The sequence below is a fragment of the Ranitomeya imitator genome, chromosome 4 (genome assembly GCF_032444005.1).
Source record: "Ranitomeya imitator isolate aRanImi1 chromosome 4, aRanImi1.pri, whole genome shotgun sequence".
NCBI lineage: Eukaryota > Metazoa > Chordata > Amphibia > Anura > Dendrobatidae > Ranitomeya > Ranitomeya imitator.
In genome coordinates, this window is record NC_091285.1 from 67,577,173 (window position 1) to 67,604,588 (window position 27,416).

At 43.9% G+C, this 27,416-nt stretch overlaps 1 protein-coding gene across 1 annotated transcript in view; it reads left to right on the forward strand.

The window, feature by feature from the left end:
• CXCL14 (C-X-C motif chemokine ligand 14) overlaps positions 1-27,416 on the forward strand; it is a 66,760-nt gene that overhangs the window by 33,098 nt on the left and 6,246 nt on the right. Inside the window, exon 3 of the mRNA XM_069763802.1 lies at positions 13,631-13,741. Within this exon, the coding sequence (XP_069619903.1) occupies positions 13,631-13,741 (111 nt within the window). The remainder of the gene's footprint in view (positions 1-13,630; positions 13,742-27,416) is intronic.

Sequence of the window (27,416 nt, forward strand, 5' to 3'; positions counted from 1 at the left end):
GGCATAAAATGGCACGCAAAGTTCAACCGCCCCAACAACGACTGTAGCTCTTTCAACGTAACCTTGCGCAACTTCTCGCATCTCAACACCTCTTGCCGTAAAGCCAACAGCTTCTCCTCAGGCAAGCGACACTCCATCTTCTCTGAGTCTATGAGAATGCCTAAAAAACTCAACACCATGACAGGTCCCTCTGTTTTATCACGCGCTAAGGGGACACCAAACTGTCCTGCCACCCACTCCATCGTAGCCAACAGATTACCGCACAACAAAGAATCCGAGGGGCCAACAAACAAGAAATCGTCTAAGTAATAAATAACGGACGGAACCTGAGAAACATCCCGAACAACCCACTCTAAAAAAGTGCTAAAAGCTTCAAACAGCGAGCAGGAAATCGAACAACCCATAGGCAAACACCTATCCAAATAAAAACCCCCGTTCCAAAAACATCCTAACAGCGGGATACTATCGGGGTGAACCGGAAGTAGACGGAAAGCCGACTCAACATCTGTCTTAGCCATTAGTGCATCTTTGCCATACCTACGCACCCATTGCACCGCAGCATCAAAGGAGGTATAAACCAGCGAGCAAAGTTCCTCCGCTATCCCGTCATTAACTGACTGGCCCTTTGGATACGACAGATGCTGAATAAGGCGAAACTTATTAGGCTCTTTTTTAGGGACAACCCCAAGAGGCAAAACAACCACCCCCTCCACAGGTAAATCGCTAAACGGCCCCGCCATGCGCCCTAACTCAACCTCCTTCGCCAATTTAGCCGTAACCACATCTGCCTGAAGGTTAGCCGACCTCAAATTCTTTTTTGAAAAGGGGATAGCATGAGCCGGATGAGGAATCCTAAAACCCTCCGAAAAACCATCCCACAACAACCTAGCCTTTTCTCTATCCGGATACCTACTTAGATACGGGGCCATCCTTAGAACCTTCACCGGTGTCACCCCCATGACCGCCTCCCACTGCTGGTTTGCCCCTTGCATTTTTAAAACACTTGGCCACTCCATGTGAGGCCCCTCCACAGTGGGAACAGACATGCTTGAACTTGCATGTACTGCCGTATTTGCATTGGCCGTCATTAAACTGCCAACACGTCCCTGTTTTGTCCTTAGCCCCTTGTGACCCCTGTTCCCCACTTCCTTGCCCTGACTGCTGACCGCTACTCCCTCCACCCCCATGAAAGGACTGCCCAAACCGCGTTGGAGCCATCACCTTCAACCACAAACCTATGTCTTTCTGCTCCCATTTTATCTCAGGTCTAATCGCCTTCCTTTGCCGAAACTGCTCGTCATAGCGTAACCACGCCTGGCCCCCGTACGCCCTGTATGCTTCCCCTATCGCATCGACATAGCAGAACAAACCTGCACAATTCTCCGGAAACTTTTCACCTATAACACCTGCCAAAATGAAAAACGCCTGCTGCCAATTCGCAAACGTCTGCGGTATCAAACGCCAACGCCTCTTCTCCTCCTCCTCCTTTTTACTATTCTCCTTCTTACCCTTATCCACATTGAACTTCTCCAGGGGCAACAGGGAGAAAATCTCTACATATTCATCTTTCCATATTTTTTCTTTAACCTCTTTCTTTAAATGGGCCCCCAACGGCCCCTCAAAACACACATAAACCTCCCCCTTAGCTCTGTCATCCAACTTAATCCTGTCCCCTTTATCCTTGTCAGTCTGTACCGACACCGACACCCCTGCCGTCGACGCCTGCTCTACCCCACTAGCCCCACCAGACCCGACTACCACTCCCGCACCCGTACCTGAAGCCGGCAACCAAGCACCTAACTGGGACGACCGCACACTATCCCGGCCCTCCCCATCCAATCTCCTCAAAATCTGGGACATACCCGCCAAAAGCTCCCTGACCCCCGGGACCCCCCCGGTGCTGGGCCCCCCACTCCCTGCCAAATCAACCCCCCCATACCAACTATCCCCGGCCCTAGCACCACTATCCCACCCCGCAACAGAGTTATTCTCATACTCACTAAGCTGCGCAGGTGCTGTGTCCCCGCCAGCCGTGCGATCACCGAACTCCCGCGGGTCGCTCCTGGAACCGGAATCCTCCGCGCCGCTGTGTTGCTCCAGGCCCGCGCCCCTGGCCTCCTCGTCACCAGGGGGGACCGGAGCAGGCGAACTGGAACTCTCCCTGGACCTTCTGGGTGACCTGGACCTGGCGGCCGCCAGCCTGACTCCGAACCTGTCTTCTTGCTGGGCTCTGCCACGAGCCCCAGCCGCTACCAACGTTCGCCCCCGCCGTGCTGGGCCAGGCTGTGGTGTTGAGGTACGCCTGCCCGTCGCTCTGCCTCTTGCCGCGCCACCCCTGCCAGGCCCCCGGGGTGATTCAAACCCCGAGGTACCCGCCGCCGCTCCGCTGCTCCTCACTTGCCCCGCCGCCACTCCTTGCGCGCCGGGTACCGCTCCTGCTCCCCCCCGCCATGTTGGAGCCGCGACCCGGAACTCCATCAGGCACTTCCGGTGCGGCCTGTGTGTCTCTCTGGGCCTGCGTCGCCGCTGCTCCCGTCCGTCGTCCAGCGCCAGCAGCGCCGGCCTGTGGATTCCTGCCGGAGGGCGGGCCGGGGAGGGTAGGTGACCGCCGGCCCGCACACTCCGCAGGGTCCCGAGAGGGGCTCCGTGGCCGGCGGTTGCAGCGCCCTCCCAACTCCGGTGACAGGCGCTCCGGGGGACGGGTCCTCCTGGATCTGGTCCCCTGGGCACCCGGAACTGCCCAGCAATGACACCAGCTGGTTCTCCAGCCAGCCTCCGCGCAGCGACCTCGCCATCTCCCTCAGCTGCCCGAGGATTTCATCGACGGAGGCCATCCTGCACGTCTTCTCAGGTCAGATATCTAAAAGTAATGGCCCCCTTTCCCGCACTTTTCCCATAACCCGCCCCATAACTCTGGGCCACCCCCCTACTCCTCCCCATCCCTTAAACCAATCCCCTCTCCCTGTATAATTATTTGAAAATTGCTCCCCTGCGTTCCCTTGGCAACGCAGTCATGGGGGGCTTTCTTTAACTCCGTTCCTACAGCCCCCCTCTAGAGCAGAACAAAGCCACAAAGTGCAGAGCTGAGAGAAAGCCACAGAGTGCAGAGCCGAGAGCAGAGCAAAGCCATAGAGTGCAGAGCCGAGAGCAGAGCAAAGCCGCATAGTGCGGAGCTAAGAGCAGAGCAAAGCCGCAGAGTGTGAAGCAAAGTCACAGGAGGTGGAGCAGAACAACAGGAGGCGGGGCTAAGAGCCGAAGGAGTGAACACAAGGAAACACAGAGAGATAGGGAAGGTTCAAGGCAGGGATACAAATGGACACAGGAATAGGACAGGGTCAGGAACGAGACAAGGCACAGAAACAAGGACACAGGCCAGGGTACAAGGCCCCACTGGGTGGCAGACACAGGAGTAACCAAAGACAGGTACAGGCCAGGGTACGATGCCCCACTGGGTGGCAGACACAGGAGTTATAGAACACAGGTACAGGCCAGGGTACGACGCCCCACTGGGTGGCAGACACAGGAGTTATAGAACACAGGTACAGGCGAGGGTACGACGCCCCACTGGGTGGCAGACACAGGAGTTATAGAACACAGGTACAGGCCAGGGTACGACGCCCCACTTGGTGGCAGACACAGGAGTTATAGAACACAGGTACAGGCCAGGGTACGATGCCCCACTGGGTGGCAGACACAGGAGTTATAGAACACAGGTACAGGCCAGGGTACGACGCCCCACTTGGTGGCAGACACAGGAGTTATAGAACACAGGTACAGGCCAGGGTACGACGCCCCACTTGGTGGCAGACACAGGAGTTATAGAACACAGGTACAGGCCAGGGTACGATGCCCCACTGGGTGGCAGACACAGGAGTTATAGAACACAGGTACAGGCCAGGGTACAATGCCCCACTGGGTGGCTAACACAAGAGTAACAGAGATGGGACCTGGCACCTCAGCAGCGAGACACTGACTGAGGAGTAAGTTGCACAGGCGTCCTCCAATGGGTGGGGATGCCTTAAGTACATGAGGCTTCATGGCAATTGGCAGGGGACACCTTAGGAAGCAGCACACAGTCTCAATAAGAATCAGGAGTTGCCGGAGCCACCCCCCTATACACACAGCCATGAAGCATGCACAGAACAGGCAGGAGGCATGAAGTACACAGCATGGCCCGGAGCAGAGAGTAAATAAATGTGTAAGGCAGGTGAGGGACGGGAGGCCATGCAGTGATGCCGGCAGGGTTGTTACACTTAGATTCAAATCCCCTTTTAATTATTGGAGGTCATTAGAGAGTAACCTGCAAGTAATGCCAAAAGCTGCATGGCTTTGGCTGAAGGGAAGAGAGATTCAGACATTACTGCAATTTTCAATGAATTATTGGGTACAATTTGCTTTTAAGGGCCCACCTGGAAGTTAATGTCCTCCCACACATAAAAACTGCAAATGATATGAATTGCTTAAATGGAAATGGTGACATCATTAAATGCCTTAACCTGCTGTTATAGGGTTAATATGTACAGTATAATAATTGCATTAAAAAACTGCCTAGACGCATTACCCAAAGAGTGGCTACCAGGAGAAAATTACATTTTTTTGCTCCCGGGAGCCATCGTCTGTCAGTCATTCAGACGTGCCCAAAGTGGCTTTAACTACACCTTGTCACTTTGACACATCTGTGCACAAATGTTAGTCAAAGAGTGGGTATGCTCACAATATACTAAGCAATGGCACAATGACTAAAACTGCTCAGGCGCACGTCTGTGACTGAAAGCTCTCAGGAGGAATAAAAGTTCAATTTCTCCTGGTTGTCGCATTTTCAGTATGGCAGTAAGACTGGATTTTCAGATTAACCTGTTATCTGCAGGTAAAGAGCATTTTGGGACATGAAAGGTTCATTGACTTAAGTCAGATATGTTTTGTAAAATATTACATTTTGCTAAAAATTTCACTTTAAGCTTCAATGACTACTTATCCTTTCCTCTACGATAATCTAGAACAGCCAACGTCAATGAGAAAATTCTCTACAGTATGTCATTGCAATGCAATAGCACAATACAAAGTACATGATATGATGTGCCATAACTTAAAAGGGTTTCCCCACAAATAAAGTACGTTAATCAATAGATCTTGGAATAATAAGTTCCAAAATTGGATGTGTTAAAAAATATGTTCATGTGCTGAGATAATCTTATAAATGTGCCCCCCTGTGTACTGTGTAATGGCTGTGTCTGCCCGTACAGGAACATGGTCTGATCATAGCACATCTCCTGGGCAAGGGAGGATGGAAAAGAGAGTATACAGACAGGATAGTATGGGATCACAGCTGATTCTGTGAGGTAAAATTTCCCTTCCTGTTTCTAAGAAACATTTTACCTCAAAGAAAGAATCACCAGCGAACTCCTGCTTTCCTGTCTGTATACTCCTTTGTATCTTTCCCTGTCAAGGAGATGTGGTATGATCAGACCATGTTCCTGCATGGTCATTACACAGCACACAGCAAGGGACAATTTTTTAACACATCCAATTGTGGAACTTATTAGCATTCCAATATCTATTCATTAAAGTGAACTTTGTTCTTGGGAAAACCCCTTTTAGGCAGGCAATAAGACTGTGGTTGCATGGTGACTCTGGTCGCAACACTGGTCATGTGGCCAAACATCACTGTATGTCACTGCAAACCGCAACATAGTGCAAGCCAATAGAGTCGCATTGTGACTTGCAATATTCCACTACTGTGACAAACAAATTGGGAAATGTCAGAGCCAGTTAGATTTTTTTCTTCTTCAATTTTTATATCCTGGACCTTGCAGGTCACAGTATAACTCCATTCACTTGCACCATGTTGTGAAGCCGCAGTGATCACACGATATGTATTACCCACACAAAATGACAAACTGCTGGGTGCGTGAACATCAAAGGATCTGCGGCATGATTGCACTATTATAAATAAATAGATGGTGGCCCAATTCTAACGCATCGGGTATTCTAGAATATGTATGTAGTTTATTTATGAAGTTTTCAGAATAATGCAATTTATACACAGGATTCGGCCGGCCGGGCACGACCAATTAGCGAAGTGTGGTTCAAATTACGTGCCAATTCGCAGCCGTACTGCACCTGTCGCTGATTGTTCGCGGCCGGCCGGGTGTGACCAATCAGTGAAGCCATTGCCGGCTCCAGGTTTTTGAGGGCTCCGTGCGAAAGAGTCTCACTGGGCCCCCCTCTTTAACACATACCATGATTCATGATGCACAGATACAGCAGAGAAATATACCACAGCCAAGTAGCATATAACACAGCCCACGTAGCATATAACACAGCCCACATAACATATAGCACAGCCACATAGCATATAGCACAGGCCACGTAGTATATAGCACAGGCCACGTAGTACATAACACAGCCCACGTAGCATATAGCACAGCCCACTTAGCATATAGCACAGCCACATAGCATATAACACAGTCACGTAGCATATAGCACAGCCACATAGTATATAGCACAGCTCATATAGTATATAGCACAGCCCATGTAGTATATAGCACAGCCCATGCAGCATATAGCACAGCCCACGCAGTGTATAACACAGCCCACGTAGTATATAGCACAGCCCATGCAGTTTGTAACACAGCCCACACAGTGTATAACAACCCACGTAGTATATAGCACAGCCCACGAAGTGTATAACACAGCCCACCCAGTATATAGCACAGCCCACGTAGTATATAACACAGCCCACGTAGTATATAACACAGGCCACGTAGTATATAACACAGCCCACGTAGTATATAACACAGCCCATGTAGTATATAGCGCAGCCACGTAGTATATAGCACAGCTCACGCAGTATATAAAACAGCCACGTAGTATATTGCCCAGCCACATAATATATTGCACAGCTACATAGTGTATAGCACAGCTCACATAGTTTATACCACAGCTCACATAGTATATAGCACAGCTCAAGCAGTATATTACACAGCCACGTAGTATATTGCCCAGCCACGTAATATATTGCACAGCCCACGTAGTATATAGCACAGGGACGCATTATATAACAGAGCTCACGCAGTATATAACACAGCCCACGTAGTATATAGCACAGCGATGTGGTATATAGCACAGCCCATATGGTATATAGGACAGAGACGTAGTATATAACACAGCCCACACAGTATATAACACAGCCCACGTAGTATATAGCATTGTGGGCACCATATCCCGGTTAAAAAAAAGAAATAAAATAAAAAATAGTTACATACTCACCTTCCGGCCTCCGGATCCAGGCCAGGCGTTTAGCGATGCTCCTCGCGACGCTCCGGTCCCAAGAATGCATTGTGGTCTCGCAAGATGATGATGTAGTGGTCTCATGAGACCGCTACGTCATCATCTCACGAGACCGCAATGCATGGCTCGGAGCGTCGCGAGGAGCGGGAAAGGCGCCGCAAGGTGAGTATATAATGATTTTTTATTTTTTTATTATTTAACATTAGATCTTTTTACTATTGATGCTGCATAGGCACCATCAATAGTAAAAAGTTGGTCACACAGGCTTAATAGCAGCGTTAACGCAGCCATTAACCCTGTGTGAGAGCTGACTGGAGGGAAGTATGGAGGGGGCGCTGAAAGAGACTAGGAAGGGGCAAATTCCTGCCCGGACTGTGCCCGTCACAATCAGTGACGCGGGATTTCCGTGACAAACAGACAGACAGACAGACAAATAGACGGAAGTGCCCCTTAGACGATTACATATATAGATTGAATTTTGTGGAGGTCTGACCTTCAACGGTCCAAAATTCATGGCCAATCCTAAGAAAAACTCATCCAATCTCTGTAATGAAGCAGAACCTACTGTGTAGCCACAAAATTCTGACAGTATTATCAAGTAAATTTTTAGATCTGCTCCTCAAACACAGAGATCCTTGTCATTTGATTAGAGTAGCAGTACAAGACACAGCTTATGGAAAAAACAAGAGGTTTCACAAAAAAGATATTTTTTTTGCTAACCTCATATTTTGCCAAATTTTTACAAATAGGTATGAGAAATATGTAGAGATGAGCTAATTTTCTGAAATTCTTTTCAGACAGATTACCTCAAATTGTCCAAATCAATATTTCTGTGAAACACCAAACAACCAGATCTACCCTCTCCTAGTGTATCCTCACCCATCCCCTGTAGACTGTGAGCCCTCGCGGGCAGGGTCCTCTCTCCTTCTGTACCTTTTAGTGCCTTGTTTTTTTACTTATGTTTATTGCATTTGTCTATATTTGCCACTGTTTCACATGTAAAGTGCCGTGGAATAAATGGCACTATAAAAAATGTATAATAATAATCTATATATATATAATCGTCTAAGGGGCACTTCCGTCTGTTTGTCTGTCTGTCTGTTTGTCTGTCTGTCACGGAAATCCCAAGTCGCTGATTGGTCGCGGCCAGCCGGCCGCGACCAATCAGTGACGGGCAGAGTCCCGCCACAAAATGGCCGCTCCCTACTCCCCTGCAGTCAGTGCCCCCTCCATACTCCCCTCCCAGTCAGCGCCTGCTGCCCACATAGTGTTTTAGTAGTCCATTAAACCGACAGCGTTACACCGCGGCATAACGCGGTGTAACGTAGTCTGTTAACGCCGCTATTAACACTGTATGTACAAACTTTTTACTATTGATGCTGCCTATGCAGCATCAATAGTAAAAAGATATAATGTTAAAAATAATTTAAAAAAAAATGGTGCTATTCTCACCTTCCGCCGTCCACTAATGCGCGCGAGCGGCGAGGCTGCCGCCTGCTTCCGTTCCCAGAGATACATTGCAAAATTATCCAGAAGACATAGCGGTCACGCATCGAGACTACTTCGGTGGATGCCGGAGGGTGAGTATATAACTATTTTTTATTTTAATTCTTTTATTAACAGAGATATGGTGCCCACACTGCTGTATACTACGTGGGCTGTGTTATATACTGCGTGGGCTGTGTTATTTACTGTGTTGGCTGTTTTATACTACGTGGCTGCTATATACTATGTGGCTGCTTTATACCACGTGGCTGTGCTATATACTATGTGGCTGCTATATACTATGTGGCTGCTACATACTATGTGGCTGCTATATGCTACGTGGCTGTGCTATATCTTACGTGGCTCTGCTATCTACTACGTGGCTCTGCTATATACTACGTGACTGTCTGTGTTACATAGTACGTGGGCTGTGTTATATACTACGTGGCTGTGCTATATACTACATGGCTGTGCTATATACTATGTGGCTGTGCTATATACTACCTAGCTGCTATACACTACGTGGCTGCTATATACTACTTGGCTGTGCTATATTCTACATGGCTCTGCTATATACTACATACTACGTGGCTGTGCTATATACTACGTGGCTGTGTTATATAATACTTGGCTGTACTATATCCTGCACCCCGAACCACTGTCATCCAGCGCCCCGAACCCCGACATCCTGCGACCAATCAGCGACAGACGCAGTCCAGCCGTGAATTGACGCGGGATTTAAACCACGCTTCGCTGATTGGTCGTGCACGGCCGGCCGCGACCAATCAGCAATATTGGCACGGGATTTAAACACCGCTTCGGTCATTGGTCATGCCTGGCCGGCCACGACCAATCAGCGATATTGGCGCTGGATTTAAACAGTGCTTCAGTGATTGGTAGCTCACGGCCGGCCACGACCAATCAGCGATATTGGCGCGGTATTTAAACACCGTTTCGTTCATTGGTCTTGTTTGCTTTTTATTGCTTTCCATTTCTTGAATGTTATGTGTCAACGTATTATAGAATTCCTTGAAGAACTATAGACAAATTAAATTCTCTATATTAAGGTATTAAAGTGGTCTCCGGGATTGCCAGAAAGAGAAGTCTACAGAACTTTGTGACCAGATTTGCCATGGGAAAATATAAATAGAATAACCTATATCATGAATGAAGAGAAAGAGAACTTCACGTAATGGAGTGGTCATGTTTTCCTAACTATAAAAGGGCAGGCTAGCAGTGATGCAGTAAGGCTGGCATGCAAGGCATTTACCCACATCTGTTGGTGTTGACAGATCATAGGAAATATTTCTTTATGTTCTGCCTGTGTTAGAAGAGAGCAGTATTGGAAGTGGAATAATATGTCTTCAGTGTCATTTCTGTTTTTTCTAATCTCAACTGTTCATTTAACCCTTTAATGACCAGGCCTGAAAAAGACTTAAAGACCGAAAAATATATATACAGTATACTATATACTATATATATTTTTTAAAATTTTTGCCTGTCTGCTTTTCAGCCATTTCTAATTTCAAATAAAGAAAATCTTGACAAAACGTGGCTGCATTATGCTTGACATAAAATTATTGTGTCATTTATATTCATTTTATTTTGCGCCGCAGATGTGGAAAATTATTATTTTTGTTACAGTTGTTTTAAATTTTTTTAATTATTTATTTTGCACAACAAATTCAGGTTATTATAGTTGTGCAGATACCTAATATGTGTAGGTTATTGTTTTTTTTCTTCTTACATACGTGTAATAATATGTTTTAAAAAAAAAACATATTTTTTTTACAGTGGAGACTTTACTTTGTATATTTTTTTTTATTTTGTACTTAAATTTTTTTTTGCATAATTTGTTTCCCAAGAGACTAGCAAAGGACTATTATTATTCTTTATTTTCCCACTGTCACTGGGCCATCTTTATTAACCCTGGTTACAGGGGAAAACCGCACACTACAGTGACAAAAGTTGCTAGCAAAGTTGATCTGTGTCTGTTAGGATTAAGAAGCTCTACTTTGCCAACAGTCAACCAGAGATCATGGATCCTAGAAGCATTGGCTATGCAGTTGCCTCTGTACACTACATACTACTCATTGAAAAAAAAAGATAAAACCAAAATAAGCAAATACCCTACTGTAAAGAAATATATAAATAAATAAATAAATAGCAACAGTGCATGAAAATAATATTGGGCTTTGTAAAAGCCATCTCACCATGTCAAGGTGACCCTATTTGGGATGGTCCTAATCTCTAGTATTAAAACTTTACCATTTATCAAGTGACGTACATGTGAATAAGGGCTGAGAAGGACTGAGACTTTGCTAATGGACATTAGGCCATGAGGACCTATATGAAAGTAATGTCCAGCTCATAGTACTCATCGAGGAAGCAAAAGAGAAGACAGAAAAGGTGATGAACCTCTTCTGTTTTCTCCATCGATCCCCGGCTGTGCCTGACAGCTCAAGACCCTAGCTGTTTTTACAAGATTGCAGGAGCTTTAACGCCATGCCATCAATTTACAATGATGTGGGGATAAAGCCCAAGATCAAGCACCTTATATTAATGGCAATTTGTCCCGATGAGGTCTAAGGCATGTGTCTCCTGTTTTGATTATTTTCCCAAACTCCTAATATTATCACTGGTTAGGTGGTGAAGAAACTATTTGAACAATTCTTATGTTGCTGATGGTATTGCTAGCATCAATGCGAAAATGAAGCAACATTACTTAACCACATCATATGTAATAACTTGTTGATAACTGGGGGTTTTGTATAGGCAGAACTTGCAAGCAATGAACCCGTCTTTGTACTACTGTAACAATAGCTGGGTATGCAAATGTTTTCAGAACATATGGAGTGATGGCCGAACATGTTGGCACTCTTGAAATTTTTCCTGAAAATGACGTTTTTCACTTAGAAAATAATTGTGATTACACATGTTTTGTTATGTTTATTTTATTTGAGTGTATTGGAACAACATAAAAGAGCAAATTGGACATTATTTCACACAAAAATGTGCCAGACAAAATTGTTGGCACCTTTCCAAAAATGTGACAGTCATTCAAACTCATCTGTTGCAAGAGAAACCAGCATGATCAATATGAAAATCTTACATAAAACTAAATAAAAAGGGGAGAATTTGACTCAATGTTTGCATTGTGTGTATCAACAATTTCAAGGTTACAAGTCCATCTCCAGAGATCTTGATGTTCCTTTGTCCATGGTGAGCAACATAATCAAGAAGTGTACAACCCTTGATACTGAAGCTAATCTCCCTGGATGCAGACGAAAGAGAAAAATGCTGAGAGGTTGTAATGCAGGATAGCTTGGATGGTGGCTAAATAACCCCAATCAAGTTCTAAAGAAATCTGAGCTGTTCTGCAGTGTGCATCAGTGTCAGCGCAAACTGAGCCTATCTTTCGACATTTGAATGCTTGCTATGGCAAGAGATCCAGGAGAACCCCACTGCTGACACATAGACATAAAAAGCTAGATTACAGTTTAGCAAAATGTATGTGAGTAAGCCAAAATTCTTCTGGGAAACCGTCTTGTGGACCGATGAGACCAAGATAGAGCTTTTTAGTAAAGCACATCATTCTACTGTTTACCAAAAATGGAATGAAGCCTACAAAAGAAAAGAACACAGTACCTACAGTCAAATATGAGGTAGGTTCAAAAATGCTATGGGATTGTTCAGCTGCCACTAGCACTGAGTGCCTTGACTGTGTTCAAGGCATCATGAAATCTGTAGATTACCAAAGGATTTGGGGTCACAATGTAGTGCCCAGTGCCTGAAAGCTATGTTTACATCCTACGTCATGGTCGTCCAGCAGGACAGTGACCCCGAACATACTTCAAAGAAGCACTTAGAAATGGATGGAAACAAAGCACTAGAAAGTTCTGAAGTAGCCAGCAATAAACCAGGATCTAAATCCCATTGAACACCTGTGGAGAGATCTTACAATTGTTATTGGGAAAGGGCTCTCTTCAAATATGAGAGACCTGGAGCAGATTGCAAAAGAAGAGTGGTCCAAATTTCCAGGTGAAAGATGTAAGAAGTTTGTTGGTGGTTATAAGAAACAATTTATTCCAAAGGGTGTACAACCAAATATTATGGTAATTTGAGGGTGCCAGACCAGTTTTGGGGTTTTGTGTCAAACTATTTTTTCTCTATTTTTCATGATGTTCTAATACACACACAAGAAATAAACATGTAAAACAAAACGTGTGTAATTGCTAGAATTTTCTTTTAGAAATGCATCATTTTGTGGAACAATCTCAAGGGTGCCAACACTCTCAGCCATGACTGTATTTTATATGCAGAAATAAATGCATATGTATTAGGGTATGTTTCCATGGGGCGTATTGTTTGAGTTTTTACTGCGGATTGGACGCTGCATACATCCGCAGCGTCCAATCCGCAGCGTCCAAATGTTACAGCATAGTGGAGGGGATTTTAGGAAGTCCCATCTCCACTATGTGGCAGAGCCGCATCCGGCCATGCGTAACCAAACATGCGGCACATCTTTCCAGACCGCAGCATGTCTATTTATCTTGTGGAGATGCTCCGTTTCCGCAAGATAAATAACACAGTCTATGAGTACGAGGTGGTGATTCTGCATGTATTCAATGAACACATCCAGAATCACCGCGTGTACAACAGGGGGCTGTGCTTTTGGCGGAGCGTGGTATCCTCTGCGTCCAAAGCGCAGGGATTCCTGACCGTGGAAACATACCCCAAGAAAGTGAATCTATTTGTTAAAAGGTTTCCCATGTATGTACTGTGTATTTTTATTACATTTTTTGGGGATTCTACTATAAAGAATATTATTCCATATCCCCTCTTTATGTTTTAGTGTAACCATGCATGTATCTCGGCTCAGAGGACAACAATACTGCTTACACCCTAAGCTACACAGTACAAAGAAGTTCCTCAAGTGGTACACAATATATCGAGAAAAGAACAGGTAAGATTACTATCATTATTATTGCTACTAGTAATGTATGCCAACGTATTATTACTGACTAGATGGTGACCCAATTCTAACGCATCGGGTATTCTAGAATATGTATGACATAACTTGTTCAGTAAACGTAAACGTAGCATATAACAGACAACATAGCATATAGCACAGCCCATGTAGCATATAGCACAGCCACGTAGCATATAACACAGCCCACATAGCATATAGCACAGCCACATAGTATATAACACAGCCACATAGCATATAGCACAGCCACGGAGCATATATCAGCCTACGTAGTATATAGCACAGCCACGTAGAATATAACACAGCTATGTAGTATAGAAGCACAGCCATGTAGCATATAACACAACCACATAGCATATAGCACAGCCACGTAGTATATAACACAGCCACGTAATATATAACACAGCCACGTAGTATATAGCACAGCCACATAGTATATAGCACAGCTACGTAGCATATAGCACAGCCACATAGCATATAACAGAGCCCACATAGCATATAGCACAGCCCATGTAGTATATAGCAGTGTGGGCACCATATCCTTGCTAAAAAAGAATTAAAATAAAAAATAGTTATATACTCACCTTCCGGCGGCCCCTGGATCCAGCCCAGGAGTTAGCGATGCTCTCGCCAGTTGCATTCCCAGTGATGCTTTGCGGCAATAACCTGTGATGATGCAGCGGTCTCGCGTGATCCTACGTCATCTGGGGTCATTTCGCAAGGCATTACTGGGAATGGAGCAGCCGACAGCATTGCGAGCATGGGGAAGGTTGCGGGGGCCGCTGGAAGGTGAGAATGGCATGATTTTTAATTTTTTAAATTATTTTTAACATTATATCTTTTTACTATTGATGCTGCATAGGCAGCATCAATAGTAAAGCTTGTCGCTGATTGGTCGCCGCCAGCTGGGCACGATTATATATACTAGATGGTGGCCCGATTCTAACGCATTGGGTATTCTAGAATATGTATGTAGTTTATTTATGAAGATTTTAGAATAATACATTGATTACACAGGATTCGGCCAACCGCGACCAATTAGCGAAGCGTGGTTCAAATCCTGCGCCAATTTGCGGCCGGACTGCGCCTGTCGCTGATTGTTTGCAGCTGGCCACGTAGTATATAGCACAGCCACATAGTATATAACAGCCCACGTAGTAAATAGCTCAGCCACGTAGTACATAGCACAACCACGTAGTATATAGCACAGCCACGTAGTATATAGCACAGCCCACGGAGTATATAGCACAGCCCACGGAGTATATAGCACAGCTATGTAGTATATAACACAGCCCACGGAGTATATAGCACAGCCCACGGAGTATATAGCACAGCCACGGAGTATATAGCCCAGCCCACGGAGTATATAGCACAGCCCATGGAGTATAAAGCACAGCCCACGTAGTATATAACAGCCCACGTACTGTATAACACAGCCCACATAGCATATAGCACAGCCCACGTAGCATATAACAGCCCGTGTAGTGTATAACACAGCCACATAGTATATAGCACAGTCCATGTAGTATACAGCACAGCCACGTAGTATATTGCACAGCCATGTAGCATATTGCACAGCCCACGTAGTATATTGCACAGCGCATGTAGTATATTGCACAGCCCACGCAGTATATACCAATGTGGGCATCATATCCCTGTTAAAAAAAAAAGAATTAAAATAAAAAATAGTTATATACTCATGTTCCGTTGGCCCCCGGATCCAGGCGAAACATTTACCGATGCTCCTCGCGTGCTCTAGTCCCAAGAGTGCATTGCGGTCTCGCGAGATGATGACGTAGCGGTCTCGCGAGACTGCTACGTCATCATCTCGCGAGATTGCAATGCATGGAGCAGTCACCGGAGCGTCACGAGGAGCGGGAAAGGCCTGTTCTGCATCTGGGGGGCCGACGGACGGTGAGTATATAACTATTTTTAATTTTTTTAATTATTTTTAACATTAGATCTTTTTACTATTGATGCTGCATAGGCAGCATCAATAGTAAAAAGTTGGTCACACAGGGTTAATAGCAGCGTTAATGGAGTGCGTTACACCGTGGCATACACGGTCCATTAATGCTGCCATTAACCCTGTGTGAGTGCTGACTGGAGGGGAGTATGGAGCGGGCACTGACTGTGGGGAGTAAGGAGCAGCCATTTTGCCGCCGGACTGTGCCGGTCGCTGATTGATTGTGGCTGTTTTGCCGCGACCAATCAGCGACTTGGGATTTCCGTGACAGACAGACAGAAAGACAGAAGTGACCTTTAGACTATTATATAGTAGATAGATACTCTTGTATACATGTGCAAGAAAAAGCAGTTCCATGATGAGTAATCCACCTTATTTATCTTTATGATTCGCTGCAGGATTATTTTGCGGGATTACAACCTATGACTAACAGATTATTCCTATGTACAAAGTAGAATTTCCTCCATTGAAATTGCATAGATGCTAACAATGTTTTTGGCAATTCAGTGATGCTTTAACCCCATACCCAACCTCGGTTCCTTTCTTGACGTCCATAAATCTTGCCCCAAACATACAATTTGATTGTGTAAACCCAATCTCCTTTTGGTCTAGAGTACTGCAAATTTCTTGGGACTGTTTCCATAAAATCATTATAATCCTGGAAATTTAGGATTTTTGATCTATGAAATTGAATGTTACTAAGGAACTGCCCTACTGTGGCATCTTTACGCAGAAATGCTGCAACTAATGAATGTTATTTCGGTGAGCTTTTAGATCATTTTTATTTATTTTGTTTGCATGATAACTCTTAAAAAAATGTGTAGAGCAATATTTTTCTTAGTTTGCCCTAATCTTTTCATGAGGAGATGATGACAATGTAATTCAGCAAGATCTTAAATTCAAACATTTTGCATCTCATGCCAATAAATTAAAGGGAATCTGTCAGCAGTTTTTTGCTATGTGATCTGAGGACAGCATGATGTAGGGGTTAAAATACAGATTTCAACTATGTGTCAGATATCAGACTGTGGGCCGTTGTTTACTTTCAATTAAGGTTTTATCACTAGGACATTATCATTGCTGTGACTGGCTGGCCTGTGTGAGCTCTGGTCTGACTCCGCCCCCTCCTCTGATAAGCAGCTCAATGTAAATAGACATTGTATATAGAACCTGGTCGGGGTGGGGTTAGGTTTCTCAGCTCTGCTGCATTGCTGAATTTACTAAGAACACTGATTGTGTCAGAACGACTGCACCCAGCAATCTTAGTGATACATCCTTGGATACAGGGTATTGTTGCCTAGATCATGGTTCTCTCAGGTGAGGTATGAAAAACCTGCTGAAAGATTCCCTTTAAATGAAAAGCCAAAATTCTCTGTCAGCCTATAACAAAAAGCCAGAATTAAATAGACAACATTCTAATTCTATATACACAATTTACTATATACAATATACTTAGAATAGGGTGAAATATTAAGAAATGGAAACACTTTTTTTTTTAATCTTTAACATCATTCTTTTTATTACATTCTTATTCAAGGAATGCAGAATTTATTAAAAACATTTTCTGAGAACAACTATGGCCTCTGGTGGCACAGAGCAGTAGATTTTTTTTGTGAGCACCTTTTGGGAGAACAACTCTAGTTTGACTAAATATTTAACTGTTTCATATGAAGTTCATTTGTCAGAGTTAAAGGGAACCTGTCACCCCGAAAATCGATGGTGAGGTAAGCTCACCGTCATCAGGGGCTTATCTACAGCATTCTGTAATGCTGTAGATAAGCCCCCGATGTATCCTGAAAGATAAGAAAAGGACGTTAGATTATACTCACCCAGGGGTGGTCCCGCTGCGGTGTGGTCAAATGGGTGTCTCAGGTCCGCTCCGGCGCCTCCCATCTTCATATGATGACGTCCTCTTCTGGTCTTCATGCTGCGGCTCCGGCACAGGCGTACTTTGTCTGCCCTGTTGAGGGCAGAGCAAAGTACTGCAGTGCGCAGGCGCCGGGCCTCTCTGACCTGTCTCCATACAGTATCATGTTATCAGCAGCACATCTTCAGTTTACACCGGGCGATGTGCTGCTGAGAACAATGATTTTTGGTCTGGTATAATCACCTGAGGGATGAGCAGCATTTTACTCATTCGTTGGATGATTGCTGATGTGTTTACCCCTATGAACATTCATCTGCGCTGCCAGGATTGCGGATGCCACACGCACGCACACACACACACACACACACACACACACACACACACACACACACACACACACACACACACACACGCACAGTATGTGATACAAACACTGTATATTACAGACACACTCACAATTATGTATATACATGTAGGACACACACATGTATACACCAAGCACATGCACACATATGTATACAAGGAGCATATGCATACATGCATACAGACATACATACAGAGATATGCATGCACAGGCACATACAGTGTGGAAAATAAGTATTTAATACACTGCCGATTGTGCAAGTTTTCCCACCTACAAAGAATGGAGAGGTCTGTAATTTTTATCGTAGGTACACTTCAACTGTGGGAGACAAAATCTAAAAATAAAACCAGAAAATCATGTTGTATGATTTTTAAATAATTAAATAGCACTTTATTGCATGAAATAAGCATTTGATCACCTATCAACCAGCAAGAATTCTGGCTCTCACAGACGTGTTAGTTTTTATTTACGACGTCCTCCTGCACTGCACTCATTACCTGTATTAATTGCACCTGTATAAAAGACACCTGTTCAAACAATCAATCACTCTCCAACCTCTCCATCTTGGCCAAGTCCAAAGAGCTGTCTAACTGCACCAAGGACAAAATTGTAGACCTGCACAAGGCTGAATGGGCTACAGGACAATAGGCAAGCAGCTTGGTGAGAAAACAACAAATGTTGGCTCATTTTCTAGAAAATGGAAGAAACACAATATGACTGTCAATCTTCCTCGGTCTGGGCCTCCATTCAACATCTTGCCTCATGAGGTAAGGACGATTCTGAGAAGGTCAGGTATCTGCCCAGAACTACATGGAAGGACCTGGTCAATGACCTGAAGATATCGGGGACCACAGTCTCAAATATTATCTTCAGTAACACACTATGCCATCATGGATTAAAATCTGCCAGGGCACGCAAGGTCCCCTTGTTTACGACAACACATGTCCAGGCTCGTTTGAAGTTCACCAATGACCATCTGGGTGACCCAGAAGAGATGTGGGAGAAAGTCATGTGGTCAGATGAGACAAAAATAGAACTTTCTGGTATTAAATCCGCTTGCCATGTTTGGGGGAAGAAGGATGAGCACAAACCCAAGAATACCATCCCAACCGTGAAGCATGGTGGCGGAAACATCATACTTGGGGGGTGCTTTTCTGCAAACTGGACAGGGCACCTGCACTGTATTGAAGGGGGGATGGATGGGGTCATGTATTGCAAAATGTTGGCCAATAACCTCCTTCCTTCAGAAAGAGCATTAAAAATGAGTTGTAGCTAAATATTCCAGCATGACATTGACCCAAAACACACAACCAGGGCAACTAAGGAGTGGAACTGTAAGAATCATTTCAAGGTCCTGGAGTGATCTAGCCAGTCTCCAGACCTGAACTCAATGGAAAATCTTTGGAGGGAGTTGAAAATCAATGTTGACCAGCGACAGCCCCGAAACCTGAAAGATCTTGAGACAATCTGTATGGAGGAGTGGGCCAAAATTCTTGCTGCAGTGTATGCAAACTTGGTCAAGAACGACAGGAAACATCTGAACTCTGCAATTGCAAACAAAAGTTTCTGTGCCGAAAATTATGTTTTCTTTTTCTGTTATATCAGATACCATATTTTTCAGACTATAAGATGCACCGGACCATAAGACGCAGGTTTTAGAGGAAGAAAATAGAAAAAATAAGGAAAAAAATGTGGTCAATTCTGTACTAATATCCCATATCCTGGTATATGCAGTATATGTCCCGACTTCCCAATCCAGGTGTACATGGTCCCCTCATCCGTATCCTGGTATGCATGGTGTCCTCATTCCTAGCATGGCCCCGTCATCCCCATCCTGGTATGCATGCCCCCCTCATTCCCATCCTGGTATGCATGGCCCCCTCATTCTCATGCTGGTATGCATGGCCCCCTCATCCCCATCCTGGCCTGCATGGTGCCCATACCTATCATGGTATACATGGCCTCCTCATCCCTATCCTAGTATACACGGTCCCCTCTTGCCCATCCTGGTATGCATGGTCCCCTGATCCCCATCCCGGTATGCATAACCTCTTCATCCCTTTCCCTGTCTGCATGGCGCCCATCCCTATCCTGGTATGCATGTCATCCTCATCCCTATCCTGGCATGCATGGCCTCCTCATCCCTTTCCTGGTATTCATGGCCTCCTCATCCCTATCCTGGTATACATGGCCCCCTCATCCCCATTCTGGTATGCATGGCCCCTCATCTCTAACCCTGATATGCTTGGCCCCATCATCCCTATCCTGGTATACATGGCGCCATCAGAAAAGCATAAAAAACATAAACCATTCTACTTACCTTCCCTGCGTTCCCTCGCAGCCTCCTGTTCTGATGACGGAAGCTGATTTATTCTTGTAAGCAACGCATGGCAGTGACATCATGCACTGCTTACAGCTTACAGCTGCCGGAATACTCGCTGCTCCCCACACCGAGACAACGGGTGTGTGGAGCAATGAGTCTGCATTGATTTTTAATAGTGTGCACAGTAACCACAGCCGCTGGCTTTCTTCAGCAGCCGTGCGATCACGTGTGCCTGCTACTTAAGGGAAGGAATATTCACTACTCTCTACTCCCATGCATGGGGAGAGCAGTGAATATTCAATCTCTTTAATAGCGGGCATACATGATTGCCTGGCCGCTGCAGGAAGCAGGCGGTTGTGACTAACAGCTTGTCCACTATTAAAGAGAAATGAATATTCACTGTTCTCCACTCCCATTGGCATGGAGAGCAGTGAATATTTATTTCTTTTTAGCAGTGGGGAGCTGCAGCAGAAGGCTTCTGCCTCCTGTGACCCACCGCTCCGCCGTGGCCGCTCTCCCACCTTCCCATCCACAACCAGTACATGTGCATCTAGACTATAAGACGCACCCCCCATTTTCCTCCAAATTTTTGTGGGAAAAAAGTGCATCTTATAGTACGAAAAATGCGGTACTTATTTAATACAATAAAATACAAACTAATTATTTAAAAATCATACAATGTGATTTTCTGGATTTTTTAGGTTCTGTCTCTCAAAGTTGAAGTGGACCTACTCTAAAAATTACAGATCTCTCCATTCTTTGTAGGTGGGATAACTAGCAAAACTGACAGTGCATTAAATATTTTTCCCACTGTATACATTACACATATTATTATGAATGAGGTCTTAAGAGTTGTGAAATGCACTTTATTGACAAATGTAGTGAAACACCTACAGATTTTTGTAGATCCAAAGGAATAAATTTAAATACGGGTTCCACTTTCCCTACCATGCAGAAAGGCTATGCTCATCCATTATAGATTTAACGTAAGTTTGGTAAACTTTTTCAGCTTGTTCCCGTCCTTACCAGGAGTGTAACGAAATCCAGTGACATCTATTAATAGCACCTATGAGTGGAGTTCAGACTTTCTGCTTCAGAGCAGCAAGTTCTGATTAGACTAGAAATTTCACTCTAATTATGTTATTTGGAAGCATGCGTCAGTCCATCATGAAGAAGCCCCAGCTGTGGGCATCAAAATTTCCCTGGAGAGCCCAGATTAGCTACACATGCAGAGAGAAGATGATAGGAACTTTATATATATAAAGCCTAAATTAGAAAATATTGTCGGGCACCTATCAGCTTCTGTCTCCTGTCGTAAGGGATTTCGGTTTTTGGATGAATACTTTAACTAGTTCAGTGCTAGATCATATCATTTTGTCCTAGGATTAGAACGTGAAAGGTGACATGTGCTAAAAGAATCTAGAAGTTGACGGAGATCTACAGTATTCCTTAATTTTATACAAACTATATGGTAACATAATTTCTTCAGTTACACCATCAATATTAGATTATTGGCATGTAATGGATGTTACTGTTATATAACCAGGGTCATTTTTGGATGGCTTAGAAATCATGTGCATCACCCCACGCCCAGGACTCTATTAGGCAACACATGTGCTATACTTTTGGCCAATGTGTGTTCTTCATTGAATTCTGACTAAAGAGATTGACACAGCATCATAGGCTATTTTTTGGGGATGTCTACACAATGGCTTTCTGGTAGATTCCACCTGAAATCTACTTTAACCCCTTACCATAATATTGAGGTACTGGTACATCATGAGTCTGCTCCGTTTCACCGAGTCCACATCTTTGACAACAGGTGATGGCCATGTTATTCAGCCATCATCTGCCTTACATAGCCATGGGTGGCACAGAGCTGCTAACTTGTTAATTTCTACTATAGTCTATGAAAGCAGCAATAACAGCGTGGCCCAAGGGGTATGCTGTTTTAACGGCTCATCTGCGCCCCCAATCGAGGTGGGAATATTGTAACCTCCATGTCTCTCATGATGGTATTCCTATGAAAGCCGCCCTGTGGCTGACGTTCATAGTACACCATGATTATTGCTGTATACAGCAATGCCATATTGCTGTGTATAGTACAAGCAATCAGCTGCTGATGTCGTTGGAATGCCTTTGGAGACGCGTATATGCTTATTATACATGGGGGAATTTAACAAATGTTCAAGTAGTGGACAACCTGATTACAAAACAAAAGACAAAGCCTCCATAATGAAGCAACGCAAAAGAAGGTGCTTCAGGAAAAAAACAGCAGTGTGTTCTGCTTCAAAAACTCAGTGGGTGCTATAAGAAGCTGTGTGCACAAGCCTTAACATTAGAGAAGAAGCAAACATTACCTAATGGTCGTGAAGAGTATATAGTAGGTGCTCTGATGTGGCAGCCTTGGTGTCAAGGATATATCTGTATAGAATTGTAGTGATATCATTATGTTGCCATTATGTTCTACACAAACATAATAGTAACAGATACTACCCAATACTATAGTGGTTGCCGGCTATATCAGTTGCATTTTTGTCCCTACGGTGGGGCCTACATTTTGCAGCATGTTTTTATATGCCTTCATGGCTGAGGCTCCTAAATGACTACATAATTGACAAGCCTACAACCTGCAGTAACCACCGATTGACCAAACCGCTGCACGGCCAGCTCTACCCTCACCTACTGTATCCTCACCCATCCCTTGTAGATTGTGAGCCCTCGCGGGCAGGGTCCTCTCTCCTCCTGTACCAGTTGTGACTTGTATTTTTCAAGATTATTGTACTTGTTTTATTATGTATACCCCTCCTCACATGTAAAGCGCCATGGAATAAATGGCGCTATAATAATAAATAATAATAAATAATAATAATAATTGTTACACTCAAAAGTTAGACAATCACAAATTGGTACGAAGGTGGCTCAGTGGTTAGCGTTGTTCCCTTGCAGCACTATGGACCTTTTGAACATGACCTGGTTTGGAAGAAACTAATGGAATTTTTAACATTCCCGAGTGACATTCTCTATCCAACAGTTCCTTTCTCATCTAATTTGGCAAAGCTTGAAAAGGAAATATCTTAAACACAACCTTAAGGCCTCATTCAGATGTCAATGATTTATCACACGTAAAAATGTAGACTGTTGTTCACCAGTCTTTTCCATCTGATTTTACTGAGTGTTTGCCCTGTATGTCAGTTTTTACCACCTGACTTTTATCGACTCATTATCACTCACAAATTGTAATAGTAATCATCAACAACATGCGGATTGTATACTGATGTAATTTGTGTTCTTTCCATGATTTTCTCAGACCCCTAGACTGATATGGGTAATTTTGATCCGTTAGTTCAAAATCACACATTGCCATGATTTTTTACAGACGACTTTGTCTGTGTCATGTGGATAGGCTATAATGGCTACATGTTCTATCTATAAAAAACATGGATGGAACAAGAATGTGACTCTCAGACGTGTGACTAAGGCCTCAGTCAAAGATTTGCTTCAAAAAGGTGTTCTCATAATGTACATTTATAGCAGAGAAATGCCACAAAAATGTAGCATGTCCTGCATCCATCTCTACAAACGTCCATGTCGCATTATGCAGTCATTGAAGAGATGATGGGAATTTCCATGATATCTTCTGTTCTCGAGATAGATGCAAGTCCCATTATGTCGACCCACACATACTATACATTTATGGAAAACTAGCTGAAGAGCCCGGCGTTGCCTGGGCATAGTAAATATCTGTGGTTAGTTATAGCACCTCACTTCTCTTATTTTCCCATTACGCCTCTCATTTTCCCAATCACATCTTTAATTTTCCCCCTCACATCTCTCATTTTCTCCCTCACACCTCTCATTTTCTCCCTCACTCCTCTCATTCCCGCCTAACACTTGTCATTTCGACCTCACATCTGTCATTTTCCGATCACTACACTATTTTCCCTCACTCCTCTCATTTTGCACTCACACCTTTTCATTTTCACTTCACGTTTGTCATCTCCCTTATATATAGTATACACCTATATGTCATCGCCTGTATATAGTATATATCTGTATGTCATCTCCCCTGTATATAGTATATACCTGCTGTGTGTCATCTCCCCTGTATATAGTATATACCTGTATGTAATCTCCTCCTATATATAGTATATACCTGTAGGTCATCTCCTCCTATATATAGTATATACGTGTATGTCATCTCCTCCTATGTATAGTATATACCTGTATGTCATCTCCTTCTATATATAGTATATACCTGTATGTCTTCTCCTCCTGTATATAGTATATACCTGTGTGTCATCTCCCCTGTATATAGTATATATCTGTGTGTCATCTCCTCCTGTATATAGTATATACCTGTATGTCATCTTCTATATATAGCATATACCTGTATGTCATCTCCTCCTGTATATAGTATATACCTGTAGGTAATCTGCTCGTGTATATAGTATATACCTGTGTGTCATCTCCTCCTGTATATAGTATATACCTGTATGTCATCTCCTCCTCTATATAGTATATACCTGTGTGTCATCTCTCCTGTATATAGTATATATCTGTGTGTCATCTCCCCTGTATATAGTATATACCTGTGTGATCTCCTGTATTAGACCTCGTGAACACGTTATTTGCTCAGTATTTTTACCTCAGTATTTGTAAGATAAATTGGCAGCCTGATAAATCCCCAGCCAACAGGAAGCCCTCCCCCTGGCAGTATATATTAGCTCACACATACACATAATAGACAGGTCATGTGACTGACAGCTGCTGTATTTCCTATATGGTACATTTGTTGCTCTTGTAGTTTGTCTGCTTATTAATCAGATTTTTATTTTTGAAGGATAATACCAGACTTGTGTGTGTTTAGGGCGAGTTTCGTTTGTCAAGTTGTGTGTGTTGAGTTGTGTGTGGCGACATGCATGTAGCGACTTTTGTGAGATGAGTTTTGTGTGGCAACATGCGTGTAGCAACTTTTTGTGTGTCGAGTTGCATGTGACAGGTTAGTGTAGCAAGTTGTGTGCAGCAAGTTTTGCGCATGGCGAGTTTTGCGCGTGGTGAGTTTTATGTCTGGTGCCCTTTGAGTATGTGCAAGTTTTGTGTGAGGCAACTTTTGCATGTGTTGCAAATTTTGTGCATGTGGCAATTTTTCCGCGTGTGCAAGTTTTGCGTGTGGCGAGTTTTCCATGAGGTGAGTTTTGCACTTGTGGCGAGTTTTGCGTGAGCCTAGTTTTTGCATGTGGCGAGTTTTGCGCGTGGCGAATTTTGAGCGGCGACTTTTGTGTTTCGACTTTTATGTGGCGAGGTTGGTGTATGTGTGGTGAAATGTGTGCTGAGGGTGGTATATGTGTTCAAGCACGTGGTAGTGTGTGGCGCATTTTGTGTGTGTGTTCATATCCCCGTGTGTGGTGAGTATCCCATGTCGGGGCCCCACCTTAGCAACTGATCGGTATATACTCTTTTGCGCCATCGCTCTCATTCTTTTAGTCCCCCTTGCTCACATCTGGCAGCTGTCAATTTACCTCCAACACTTTTCCTTTCACTTTTCCCCATTATGTAGATAGGGGAAAAATAGTTTGGTGAATTGGAAAGCGCGGAGTTAAAATTTCACCTCACAACATAGCCTATGACGCTCTCAGGGTCCAGACGTGTAACTGTGCAAAATTTTGTGGCTGTAGCTGCGACGCCTCGAACACTTTTCCTTTCACTTTTTTCCCATTATGTAGATAGGGGCAAAATTGTTTGGTGAATTGGAAAGCGCAGGGTTAAAATTTCACCTCACAACATAGGCTATGACGCTCTCAGGGTCCAGACGTGTGACTGTGCAAAATTTTGTTTCTGTAGCTGCGACGCCTCCAACACTTTTCCTTTCACTTTTTTCCCCATTATGTAGATAGGGGCAAAATTGTTTGGTGAATTGGAAAGCGCGGGGTTAAAATTTCACCTCATAACGTAGCCTATGACGCTCTCAGGGTCCAGACGTGTGACTGTGCAAAATTTTGTTGCTGTAGCTGTGACGCTTCCAACACTTTTCTTTTCACTTTTTTCCCCATTATGTAGATAGGGGCAAAATTGTTTGGTGAATTGGAACGCGCGGGGTTAAAATTTCGCCTCACAACATAGCCTATGACGCTCTCGGGGTCCAGACGTGTGACTGTGCAAAATTTTGTGGCTGTAGCTGCGACGGTGCAGATGCCAATCCCGGACATACACACACACACACATACACACACACATACACACATTCAGCTTTATATAGTAGACTAGCTGAAGAGCCCGGCGTTGCCTGGGCATAGTAAATATCTGGTTAGTTATAGCACCTCACTTCTCTTATTTTCCCATCACGCCTCTCATTTTCCCAATCACATCTTTCATTTTCCCCCTCACATCTCTCATTTTCTCCCTCACACCTCTCATTTTCTCCCTCACTCCTCTCATTCCACCCTAACACTTGTCATTTCAACCTCACATCTGTCATTTTCTGATCACTCCACTATTTTTCCTCACTCCTCTCATTTTGCACTCACACCTTTTCATTTTCACCTCACACCTCTCATTTTCACCTCATCACCTCAGTATATGCATGTTTGTTATCTCCCTTATATATAGTATACATCTGTATGTCATCTCCTGTATATAGTATATACCTGTATGTCATCTCCCCTGTATATAGTATATACCTGCTGTGTGTCATCTCCCCTATATATAGTATATACCTGAATGTCATCTCCTTCTATATATAGTATATACCTGTATGTCATCTCCTCCTGTATATAGTATATACCTGTGTGTCATCTCCCCTGTATATAGTATATATCTGTGTGTCATCTCCTCCTGTATATAGTATATACCTGCATGTCATCTTCTATATATAGCATATACCTGTATGTCATCTCCTCCTGTATATAGTATATACCTGTGTCATCTCCCCTGTATATAGTATATATCTGAGTGTCATCTCCTCCTGCATATAGTATATACCTGCATGTCATCTTCTATATATAGCATATACCTGTATGTCATCTCCTCCTGTATATAGTATATACTTGTATGTCATCTCCTCCTGTATATATATGTACCTATATGTCATCTCCTCCTCTATATAGTATATACCTGTGTGTCATCTCTCCT